Source organism: Rhinolophus sinicus, chromosome 18, assembly GCF_057876585.1.
Source record: "Rhinolophus sinicus isolate RSI-liver-muscle chromosome 18, RSI-T2T, whole genome shotgun sequence".
NCBI lineage: Eukaryota > Metazoa > Chordata > Mammalia > Chiroptera > Rhinolophidae > Rhinolophus > Rhinolophus sinicus.
This window is the reverse complement of record NC_142518.1, coordinates 109296034-109309437: the sequence shown is the minus strand read 5'-3', so window position 1 is coordinate 109309437 and position 13404 is coordinate 109296034. Positions and strand designations below refer to the sequence as shown.

The following is a 13404-nucleotide window of genomic DNA, read 5'->3' as shown; positions in this document are numbered from 1 at the left end:
GTTCCAGCCACCCTCCCCATTCTGGTGTCCACTGAAATATAAAGTCATTACTGAAAAATAACTGTTGTGAGTTCAGGGTGATTTTCAGTCCTGTGTCCTAACCCTGTCGATGATGTTTTAGTCTCCAAAGGAAATTCAGTCCCCTCTCTTATACATTCCACATGTGTATCAAATGTGTGTGTGTACGGAGTCAGGTAAGATTTTTTTTTTAAAGTACCTGACTTTTAGTTTCCAAGACACATGACAAACATATCGGCAATTATTGTATGAGCTACTTTTTATTGTTTATTTACTTATTCATTCATTCATTCATTTGTTTATGTTTTTAGAAATAAAAGAGTTAATTACACTTTTTAGTTCATTGCATATTATGAATACAGAGAAAGTCTCTGCTCTTTTTATTTTCTTCCTCTCTGTTCCTTCCCCACCCACAGATACTGTCATCTGACATCTTTTACATTCCTGTAAACTATGTAATCTGATTTTATGTATATGTGTTTACAATTTACAAAAGTGGCATTGTCCTATAGATCTCATTCTGTGCCTTACTTTTTGCAATTAACAATATGGTTTCAAGATTTAACTGTTATAGTATGTATATCTAGAGTTAATTGCTTTTAACTATTACAAAGCTTTCCATGTTGTGTATTTCCCAAATTTTACTTGTCCATTTCCCTAATGATGCACTCCAAGCCTAGTTCCAAGCCCCTCCTACCACAAACAACACTATGGCATGTAGAGTACATGTCCCCTTAGACACAGATCTCTCTGCATATTTGTCTCTGGGATATTTACACCCAATGATGGGATTGCTGAGCCACAGGATAATCAACCTAACTTAAATTCACTGGCTTATGAGTTAACATTTCTCTCAACAATGTTAGTTTTTTCATTTCTCAGATCCTCATCAATATTTGGTATTATTCACACTTCTAATTGTTGCCATTCTGATGGGTGTACAATGCTTTCTCATTGGTTTTAAAATTTTTCATTCTTTGCTTACTAGTGAGTCTGAGTATCTTTTCACATATTTGTTGGGCTATTTACCTCTGAGTGAAGCCCTACATGTTTCAATGGACTCAAATCAGTGTTTATGTTAATTTCTCATCTTGCAGTTCCTGAAACCTTAAAAACTGTAAAGTTGGACCCATATTCACAGGACACAGATTCAGGTTTTGATTTCCTGTAAATGACACATTTTTTCCATTCAAATTTCAAGAGAGATGGCAACCTTATTCTTCCACTAGGCCAGTGGAATGAATTTAACTGATCATTTTAAGTCTCTAGGTTTTATGTGTTGGCCTTGAATGAGTGTTAGAACTCCTGACTCCAGCCAATGGAACCTATGTATGATTTAAAACCCACCCAGGCCACCAAAAAAACAGTTTCCTCTTATCAGTGTGGTTCTCTACTTTGTCCTTTAATTTCTGGCACCCATGAACTTCCCTTTCTTTTAAGCTTAGCTGGGCATTAAACTTCCTTTGTTATGTTTTTTGTTAAGTGTTTTTTTCCAGGACCCATCAGCTCCAAGTCAAGTAGTTGTCTCAATCTAGTTGTGGAGGGCGCTGCTCACGGTAGCCTATGTGGGGATAGAACCAGCAACCTTGTTGTTAAGAGCACCGTTCTCTAAGCAACTGAGCTAATCAGCAGCCCCTCCTTTGCTATGTCTTAACAATCATTTCCTTGTTTTTATAGAAGAACCATCCTTAACAGCTCAGTCCACCATGTTATCATATGACCCCACATTAAAAATTTCACTGTTAATGTTTTTTTTTAATTTTATTTTATTAAATTTATTGGGGTGACAATTGTTAGTAAAATTACATAGATTTTGTTAATGTTTTTAAAGTCTAATTAATGTCTATAACCAAACCCTGTGGTCATAAGAATATCAGAGAGTTTGAGAGTACCGAAAGTGGAAGGACATTTATATTAGCAGCGAAGGGCTGCATAACTCATGAACTTTATCTAGATCAAATTAAAAACGAAATTGCTTACCATCATTAAAATCTTTTATACTCATGATAAATTTTGCATATTCATAAGTAGGGCTGTCACCATGTTTAAGACAACCTCTTCTTAAATGACAGCAAAACTCATTTTGCTTCCCCACTAAAAGAAAACAGATACAAAACAAGTTTACATTTGTACCTTACCATATTCTTTGGGATTATTTCATAATTATTGTCTTAGTTAGACTAGATTTTCCAAAAATATTACTTTCTTTCCATGAACATTAGTATTTGCATAGCTATGTTTATCTGTAGAGTGGGTTACCAGCTAAAACATTATTTATATAACACTAATGCAATTATACAAAAGCTGAAGCAATCAGTGCTCATAATAAAGAAAAAGATTTAATGGAGATTTTTAACACTAGAAATGTAATTTGTGAAATTGTACTAAGTCAAATTAATATATAATCAGCAGCTATATTGGTTCTAATGTCTTTATTTTTACTACTCCTCTGAGTGATTTTTACTGTCTCTTAAAATCTAAGAACTTACTATTTGAAAAAAAAAATCTATACCTAAGCTTGACACAGGAAGTACGAGAGTAATCTTTCTGTAGATTTCTCTTTTCTCTTCTTCAGGCAGGAGGGTTAGTAATTTTTTACCCACGATCTCATCCTTGAGAAGGAAAGAGAGAGAGAATAAATTTTGTTATATGTGCTATTACTGTTCACTTTTTCTATCTCCTTACCTCCATCCAATAAGCTTATTATCTGCCTGTTTCAGTCATCTTTTGATGATACCTGTTGTACCTCTTAAAGTCCCAATTCATATTACCCCATTCTATAACTATCACCTCCTACCTATCTAGTGCACTCAAGTACTGCACCTCTCCAATATTTGTGTGACCCAGTGAGACCTCCAGTCCATTCCTATCGCATTTTCACTGGGCATCATCTCCTTCAAATTGTCTTACCCTCCTTACCCAGCTCAGGTTCCAAAGTCAATCATTATAATCACTCCCATGTGTTTTTTTTCTTTCTGACATAGTTGCCTGGAAAAACCCCAACTCTGTTAATTCCAACTCTTCATCTACCCTCTATCTTCACCCAAGCCACTGAATGTGTATGGAGAAATACCCACAACCATGCTGTGCATTATTTAAAATGGGCATTCAGCTCTGCCTAGAAATCATTCTATATTTACCTAGACAATTCACTCTTCTACTCTTCAATGTAACTATTTCTTGCTATTTCATTTTTCTTCAAACCTCCAATGCTCCGTTCCTCTTAAGCCCATGGCCTTGCCCCATTCTGCAGCCTTTCATAAAATCTCTCAAAGGCTCACAAACCCTAAACAAGCAGCAGCTGGCCTCGGCATGCCCTGTACCTCTTGCTAGGCCCCTGGCACTGGTGGTACTCATCCTAGGTTCACAGCATAGTTTCTCCCAGGCACCTTCGAGTCCAGCAAGGCAGCAGCTACCAATTTCAGATCATTTTGTGGCTCCTACCAAGTGGCCCTGGGCCAAGCACAGGCAGGGGTGACCTAGGCCTGCACCAGAGTCGCTGCCAAGAGGCCCCAGAACCAACACAACTGGTGGCCAGCATCAGACCACACCAGAGCTCCACCTAATTAGCTCCACAAATGATACACCCAAAGGGTGGTCTCAGAAGGCACCAGAACCTCGCTACAGGGAATCTTACTCTGTGGGGTCAGCTCCTGAACTATAGTTCATCTGTTATAGTCATGGCCAGTCCTTACAGTCATTTAGCTTGAGGGTCAATACCACCCATTGACATATCAACAACAATCAAGGCTCAACTACAACAGGAGAGCACACACAACCCACACAAGGGACACCCCTGGAGCATGGCCTCAGGTGACCAGGGAGTCTACACCACTGGGCCCCACAGGACACCTATTATATAAGGACACTGCCAAGACTGGAAGACAGAGCAGATTTACCCAATACATAGAAACAGAGTGTGGCGGCCAAAATGAGACAAATAAACATGTCCCAAATGGAATATCAGAACGCAGCTCCAGAAAAAGAACTAAACAAAATGAAGGTAAGCCATCTACCAGATACAGAGTTAAAAACACTGGTTATAAGGATGTTCAATGAACTTAGGGGAAGAGTAGATGAAATTAGTAAGATCTTACACAAAGAGATAGAAACTATAAACAATAACCAGTCAGAAATGAAGATTACAATAACTACAAAACACTACAAAAAGGTGAAGAGATTTAAAAGTACAAAGTATATTAGAGGGACTCAACAGTATATTAAATGAAGCAGAAAACTGAATCAATGATTTGGAAGACAAGGTAGCAGAAAATACCCAATCAAAACAGCAAAAAGAATCATAAAAATGCAGATAGTTTAAGGGGCCTGTAGGACAACTTCAAATGTAACAACATTCACATCATAGGGGTACCAGAAGGAGAAGAGAGACAGCAAAGGATTAAAAATCTATCTGAAGCAATAATGACAGAAAACTTCCCTAACCTGATGAAGGAAACAGATATACAAGTCCAAGAAGCACAGAGGGTTCCAAGCAAGATGAACTCAAAGCGCCCACACCAAGTCACATCATAATTAAAATGCCTAAGTTTCAAGACAAAAAGAGAATCTTAAAAGCAGCAAGAGAAAAACAGTTAACTAGAAGGGAACCCCCATAAGACTGTCAGCTGATTTCTCAACAGAAACTTCGCAGGCCAGAAGGGATTGGTACGAAATACTCAAAGTGATAAAAAGCAAGAACCTGCAACAAGATTACCTACCCAACAAGGCTATCATTTAGAATCGAAGGAGAAATAAAGAGTTTTCCAGACAAGAAAAAGCTAACGGAGTTCATCACCACCAAACCAGTATTACTGGAAATGTTAAAGGGACTTCTTCAAGAAGAAAAAAAAGATAAAAATATGACTAATAAAATGGCAATAACTATATACCTATCAATAATTAATTTAAATGTAAATGGGTTAAATGCTCCAATCAAAAGACATAGGGTGGCTGAATGGATAAGAAAATAAGACCCTTACGTATGCTGCTTACAAGAGACCTACTTTAGATGGAAAGACATACACAAACGGAAAGTAAAGGGATGGAAAAAGATATTGCATGCAAATGAAAAAAGAAAAAAAAAAGCTGGGATAGCAATAGTTATATCAGACCAAATAGACTTTAAAACAAAGGCTATAACAACAGACAAAGAAGGACATTTCATATACAACATCAAAGATATGGACGCAACCTAAGTGTCCATTGATAAGATGACTGGATAAAGAAGATGTGGTACATATTCTTATATGCAATGGAATATTACTCGGCCACAAAAAGGAATGAAATGTTACCATTTGTAACAACACAGCTGGAGCTAGAGAGTATTATGTTAAGTGAAATAAGTCAGACAGAGAAAGACAAATACTATATGATTTTCCTTACATGTGGAATCTAAAAAACAAACAATCAGAACAGAAACAAAGTCATAGATATAGAGAACAAACTGATGGTTGCCCGATGGGAGGAGGGTTGAGGGGCTGGGTGAAAAAGGTGAAGTGATTAAAAAGTACAAATTGGTAGTTACAAAACAGTCATGGAGATACAATGTACAACATAGGGAATATAGTCAATAATACTGCAATAACTGAATGGTGCAAGGGGGGTACTAGACTTATTGGGGGATTATTTTGTAAGTTACAATATAAATGTCTAACCATTATACTGTACACCTGAAACTAATATAATATTGAATGTCAACCATAATTGAGAAATTTAAATAAATAAATAAAAAATGAAACATGTCAGATGAAGTTATTCCTCTGCTCAACATTTTCCACTGGCTACTGAACTCATTCAGAATAAAAGCCAAAGTACTTACAATGGCCATTACAGCTGTATGTTGTGGTTCCTTGCTGCCTATTGACCTTAGCCCCGCCCACTCTCCCTCTTGCTCACTGCATTCCAGGTACACTGAACCCCTTGCTCATATCCAAATACACCAAGCAGACAGTCATCTTGGAGCCCCTGAATTTGCTCTTTATTCAACATGCAGTACTCTTTCCCAGATGTTTGCAATGACTTTATCCCTTAATTCATCGACGTCTCTACTCAAAAGTATTTTAAATAGCACCAATTCCCTCACATTCTCTCTGCCTTTTTTTCATAGCACTAATCACTACCTGACATTATAGTCACATGTACAGTATATGTTTATCTGTTTATTACCTGTCTCCCTCAGTAAAATGTAAATTGCATTAGAACAGAGACCTTGGCTGTCTTGTTCACTACTACATCCTCAACACCTAGAACACAGCTTGGCACAAGTGAGCACCCAATAAATATTAGTTGAATGAATTAATAATGCTGTATTATGTAGCTAAAATATGGTGACACATGGATAAATAGAATATCAGACATTAAGTTATGAGTTTTTAATGTGACAGGAACAAAGCAATAAACAAAGTATTCTTTGTAGCCGAATAATGGCCTTGGGTGATGAACCACAAATTCTAATGATTTTTAACTGATTAATATTAATAATCTACAGTCAAAATTCAAAAAATATATTTTTATGGTTCATTTGTAGAAGCCACCCTATGAGTTGGCCAATGTTCAAATTAGCAGATGGATCCTGTCTCAATTTTTTTTAAAAAAAGCTTGGCTTGATTCAGGGCGGAAATATTACCTTAATTTAGCAAACAGAACATTATGAAATTAACAGGCAATAAATTTTAACAACGAAAGTCACACAGTAAGAAATTGACTTTCCAAAAGAAATATAGATATTTTTCATTAAACAATTTCTTCAATAAAAATGCTTTTATTGGTTTAGTTATAAAATAAACTTTAGGTACCAAACTAAGTTATCTCTGATCAGTAGAAACCACTCATTCATCCATCTAACACACGATTAACAACTGTTCCATGCCAGACATGTGCTAGGTACGTTCACACAAACTAGCTCACTTAATACCTTGTGAGAGGAACAATTATCCCCTATTTCATTCACAAGGAAATTAAGACTTGTCCAATTGTTGAGAGGTCACAAGCTCAGAGATGAGATTCACACCCAGCTTCATCCAACTTCATGTCCATGATGTTCCTTTCACCACACCATAGCTGCTTTGAGTCCAATTTGCACCAGGAGCAGCCAATTTGCTACTGGGCCAGTTTCTGCATTTGGACATTCTACTTACAGTAATTCATTAATTTCTTTTACTGAGTATTTATGAAGGTTCAAAAAGATGAATCTGATATGAATTTGAATTTCAATGAACACATAGTTTGGTACGGCAGGTGAGATATACACCAACAGTTATGTGATGCAAAGTATAAAATAATACCATAATAAGAGGCACAAAGTGCTGTGGCTCACCAGTTCTCTCAGTAGAAGAATGTGATAGCATTGTCACTTAAAATTTAAAGTGAGCAGTTTTCTGCTAGCGTACATTCCCTTAGATGGAAATAGTGGCAATTGGTTTCTCATTAATTAACTACATTTTTTAAAAAATTTATTTTTAAAGGAAAGTAACAGTGACAATGAATGACTTATAATTGACCACCAACTAAAAACAGTGGACGTAAGGATCACTCCAGTGACCCTGCTCCATAGTTAGATAAAGGGTAGAGACCTAAAGGCATTATCATTCTGGTCTTCACTATAACAAAATTTAATCTGTAACATAGCATATTCATACACTCTTTCTTTAATATAAATTTAATAAGACCATTCCCTTTCCATGATATGACTACTCTAAAGTCCAATTCAACGAATATCTCTATTATTTGTATTTTATTCAGCTGTTTTGGTACCCTACAAATATAAGTTGAATTTGAAAAATGTAAACTGTTTTCTAAAAGAAAGGAAGAGAATGAGAAATAAAGAGATGGATCACAGTATCTGTAAATAAAGAGAAAAGAGTGGGAAAGCTCTCTGAGTTCCTAAATGGGCCATGCAACATGCCGGCCAGAACAGCGTGACTAGTGGAATAAGCTTCTAATCCTCTTCTAACTTAACTAAAGGATAATTTAACAAAACTTTTATTAATGTACATCTTCCAGACTTGAGTGCTATCGGTCTCTAGGTCAGGGCTTGACAAGTTCTTGAAACCACTTTGTGCAGTGAGGAATATAGAAGGCAACAATCCAGGTATGACAGAGATTTCAGTAGTGATTGCAGTGGTAGATGTATTCTACACAGCCCCTCCACACACATGCATGAGTGGAATATGAAGGTATGTAGTACTTTTATATTTAGGTGATAAAGTTGTTAGGTGTGCAGCCTAAAGATCCAGAAAATCTTTTAGGAAATCATATATTCTAAGTGAATGATGCCATAAAGATAGAGAAAGCTTTTGTGAGAAAGGCACAGTAACACCAAAGGGCTCGGGATGTGTGACCATTTTGGACACCAGAGACCCTGACTACCACTCACTCACGTGTAAGTGACTCCAGCAGTACTTACAATCTGCTAAACAAACTGCTAAGCTATGCAATCATTTCTGTATGCTTTCCTAGACGATATCATAATTTGTTCTTCAATATAAAGAAACGAAAAGCAAATCAGACCTGGAAATGGATGCCATGAGTCAGCATAAACAAATCATGACATTTATTATTTAATCAGTATGTGATGGACTCTAAAGAAATGGACAAAGTCAAATCCAGTGAAAGCTGCCTTGAAAAGCAGTCACCTTGGGGACCCACCCACTGATTCTGAGGAGACTGCCATTTCAAAAAGCACATTTTTATTTGGAGATTGCCTCAGGGGCAGTTTACAAACCACACACACACACACACACACACACACACACACACACACATACACAGTGTTTCATTATCTCGCATCAGAGTTTGTTTTTATAGATTTAAAACTGAAATCAATGAAGATGATAAGAGAACAGGTGCACATTGTGACAACACCGAGAGTGTCTTGATGTGTTATATGTTCCTGAAAACAAATAACGAACCCTTAAACAACAAACTGAATGATACTTTCCCAAAAATCTGGAAGAACTTACAGGTGAATAGCCAAGAAGAGATGTGATGTTTTCAGCCACAAAAATTATCACTCCATCTGTGCTCAGTATTATCATAAAGCCGTCTAATGACTAATGAAGAAAGAACAATAATGTAATTAAATAGTGAAATAATAATAAAATGATAACTTTATTTCTAAATGTATAAATAATTATAATAGCACACTGAAAATGTATTGTGGTCCTTAAATATCAAAAAAGCAGGTACAGACTTAATTAAAATTCCATTATTCTGCCTCCTACACAGAATCTACTTAACCTTAAGCATGAGATGTTTATCAAATGATGTGCCACTTAGACAAACAAATTTCAATGTACACCCAATTAACAAACTCTCCAACACAAGCTAGGGAGATTCATTTCCATATCTAGGTTGTTTCACATTTCATTCAAAGTTAATTTCAAAACATTAAGAATATTTTGGAGGGCATTTTCATTTATGCTTAGTTTAGTCATCTACTTATAAATATAAGAAGAAGTGATATTGCCATCCCTTTCCTGCTATATAATGGACAAATTGCCAGACAAATGCCTCCTGGTAGAAAACACCTAACATGATGACTAAAATATATAAAAACTTCTATTTCAAAACAGGCCTGAGCTTATGGCAAAGTAAGGGAAGCAATTTGATGTCAGAAATGACTAGAACATGGGAATGAAGAGGTAAGAGGATGCCGGAGCCTGCATTTGCCTTGGGAATACTGCACCATACTGACAGCAGACAGCTTGTGGGATAGAAAGCAAAGCCAGGGTCTGCACAAGGTGGGAGGTGAAATCAGAGACTCCTGCATAAAGCCAGGCCTCCCAAAGGGTAACACTCCCAGCAGGCAAAAAAGAAAGATCTTATCCAGCAAAGGGAGACCGGGAATGTGCATGACTGCCTCAGGCTCCACTCTGGCTAAAGGAGGAAAAGAAAAACTAGTCTCATCTGGTAATCGCTAAAAAGAAGCCCACACTCACACAGATTTGGAGCTGGAATCGACAAACTACCTGTGTAGCCCTGAACACCTCAAGCCTATTATTTTGTTTCAAGTGACCCTGACTGCAGATATCTAGTCAAAAGAAATTGAAATCAGCTCTACAGAATGACTTTAAAACCAAGGCTGAAAGAACTCATGCAGATCAAGTTCCAAAAACATGACCTTAGAATCAAATAGTAATAAACAGAAAAAAATGAAACTGTGAGCGAGAGGCAGTGTAAGTACTAAAATGCAGAATCAGACTTTTAAAAAGCAGATACTGGAATTATCCAAGATAAAATATAAAATAAGTGTGCTTAATATGCTTAAATAAATAACAAAGGGTATTGAAAATATGATGAAGGAACAAGACTCAAACTAACAAGGCATATGTAAATATAATCAAACAAAATCTAGAAATGATAACATCAAAAATAAAAACTCAAGGTACAGGTTAAGTAAATAGCTTGTCAGAATTTAGCTGGAAAGACAATTTCTGAACTGGAAGATAGAACTCAAGACATGCTCAGACTGCAACACAAAGAGACATAGGAATGGAAAATAAGAGAAATTAAGTGACATGGAGAAGAGAGTGAGAAAGTGCACTAGATATTTTATACCTGTTCACTTTATTTATTCTTCCAATGAGTTAGTGAAATAAAGATTTTTTTTACCCACTTTACAGAGAAAGAAATCAAGGCTCAGAGAAAGGTAACTCTCTCAAAGACACATAGCAAGTAAATGACAAAGGCACAATTCATATCTTTATCTCTCTGGCTCAAAAGACCATGGTCATTCAGGCTTTAGTTTGTGGCCTTTGAACTTAGTGAAACTAACCAGCTCCCTTGGAGAGAGAAATCATAAACATCTCATGTCCTTAAGGGAAAAAATAAGACGTGAAGGTTTATTCTTTAGAGTCTAACAGCCTATGTTGAATGACTCGACCAGATAATTACTTAACTTGCTACCAACGTATGTACAGATTTGTTCATATTTGTTGTCAGTCAAGATCAGTAGTTTTCAAAACTCAATTAGCATAAGAAACATCTGGGAAGCCTAGTAGAAATGAAGGCTCCAGGCCCTACCAGGATTAGGAGCCTGATTCAGTTTAAGGTGGGTCTCAGGAATCTATTTCTACCAAGCTCCCTAGGTAATTCTGATATGCACGGTCTCCTAGCCACACTTTGAAAAACACTATTCTTTATCTTCTACTGCACATATTCTACATATGAAGTAATCAAAGAACAAATCCACTCTTACTTGCAGTGCCGCACGCTGGAAGTCTTCATAGCTTTGAAATGATGCAATCAAACCAGATTTCTCTCTAGGCATTTCTTGATTGACTGCGTTTTTAGAAAAAGGAAGAAAGGATAGAAAACTGTCACATTAAAATGATTAGCTATAGGTATTAGATTTTTCAAGTTTTTTTTCAAAGTTTTAATTAATTTTATAGAAAAGACTCTCATGAGAAAATGCTGAGTACTAATGAAGGGTCTGCTGTAGACTAACTGTTTAGAAATTACCATCAACAGAGGTGTTTGGAATTGAAAAAGACCTTGAAGATCATCCAACTCAATTTCTACTATACACAGTATGACCTCTCCAACAATATATTGATTTTTTAACCCACAATTCATTCCTTTTCTTTACTTCTTTAAGTCTTCTAAATTCTACCAAATGCAGTACTCATAATATTCTAGATAAGATACAGACTGTGTCAAGGGCTCTAGGTGTATCCAGATACCTAAAATCTCCTCTACCACTGCTAACAATAGGAATCCCATGATTTAGTTTCATCTAATAGTTAAGCTTTTAGCAAGGGCCCTTCACTAGAAAATCTCTAAGCCTCATCTTGTATCTCTTCAAAGCTGTTGACACTGTTCTGTCTCCCCTTCATCCTTCTCCGTTCTTCAAGGTTTTCTGGTTTTCCCAATGAGCAGTGTTTCTGCTCCTGTGCTTACTCAGAGCCTTTGCTATCAATGTCCGGCCCCTCTCCCATCGTACTTACTCCATTAACCTCACTAACTCAGGGACTTCATTAAAACAGCCCTCTACTCTCCAGTTATTATAATACATGTCAATAAACGCTCGTTTCTTCTCACAGAAAAGTTAGAGACCCGTGGCATACAATTTTGATCCCTATTAAAAATGTTAAATCGCCAGACAAGGGTAATTCTGATAGCAGCACTTGCTTCCTTAGTGGGTATGAGTCTCAGATCCTTTCCTATGAGTACATTTGGATAAGAAGGAGGCCAAGCATGAGCAGAAGAGTCCCAGAACCCTCGCAAAAGAGGGAATGAAAAGACGATATGTAACTGCATGAGAAGTAGGAATAATATGAAAAATAATCCTCGCCAATTGCACAACTGCCTCAAGATCAGTGTTCCTGACCACTATCCCAGCCTGGAAATTCAGTTCTGGTCATAGTTCCTCAAATGCAGGAAACAACCCATGACACTCTCGCATAGCTGATTTCTGGAGTTATTTCCCCACTGACTTTCAGCTCTATCCAGTGACTTTCATCTCCTGTACTCCTTCTTAATAAAAAAGACAGAAGAGAGTCCACATATTTAGAAGGAAAGAAAATCAATGTATTTTATCAATCGATCATAAAGGGCTTTTCTACCTTACTATTACCCAAGAACTTGTTTTGTTTCTAGGATGGGTATCATAGCCAATTCTTCACTAAAACTCCAGTGTCCAGCATAGTACTTAATTCACAATAGAGACCCAATAAGTCCTGTTAAACTGAATCTTATTTGTTCATTTATTTAACTAATATTTACTGAGCTCCTACTATGTATCTTACTCTCTTAGAGGCTCAGGATACAGTGTGAACAAGATAAATAAGGTGACTGTCTTTTGTATCTTATAGACTGGTCAGGGGGCGGGGAAGACAGATAATCAACACATAGGCGATGGAACCGATAATTTCACACATCTTTAAGTGCAATAATGACTGAGTCATCCGGAAAGCCTTACTGAGAAGGTAACATCTGAGCCAGGGTCTGAATGACAGGAAGACAGCCATGTGAAGGCCTGGAATCAAAGCATTTCAGGCAGAGGAAACAGTAAGTACAAAGTGAACCAGGAAAGAATTTGGCCTATTTAAATAACAGACAAGAGGTCAAAAGGGCTACAGTAAGGTGAGCAAGGAATAGAGTGTAGGAAATGAAGTCTGAGAGATAGGCAGGGCCAGATCACATAGGGTATATGATAAGGAGAATTCTTTTAAGCAGGAAAGTGACAATATGCTTTTAAAACCTCACTATGGCTGTTTGTGGAAAATACATCAAATTGAAGAGCAAGGGTGGAAGCAGAGAGTCTAGCTAGTAAGCATCCTCAAAAGTTAACAGGTGATGGTGGACTGGATTAGGTCGGTACATCAAGGCTACGGAAATGGAGAGAAGTGAATGGATTTGAGATATAGTTTAGAGGTAAAGCCAAAA

General features: G+C 36.9%; 1 protein-coding gene across 3 annotated transcripts in view; it reads right to left on the bottom strand.

Annotated features, from left to right (window-relative positions):
• The window catches only part of PASD1 (PAS domain containing repressor 1), a 102320-nt gene that overhangs the window by 42382 nt on the left and 46534 nt on the right, over nucleotides 1-13404 (bottom strand). For all 3 annotated transcript variants that reach the window (XM_074323419.2, XM_088794933.1, XM_088794932.1), the window contains 4 exons: nucleotides 11216-11298; nucleotides 8979-9068; nucleotides 2531-2630; nucleotides 1999-2112 (listed from right to left, as the gene is read on the bottom strand). In XM_074323419.2, coding sequence (XP_074179520.1) covers nucleotides 1999-2112; nucleotides 2531-2630; nucleotides 8979-9068; nucleotides 11216-11298 — 387 coding nt within the window. The remainder of the gene's footprint in view (nucleotides 1-1998; nucleotides 2113-2530; nucleotides 2631-8978; nucleotides 9069-11215; nucleotides 11299-13404) is intronic.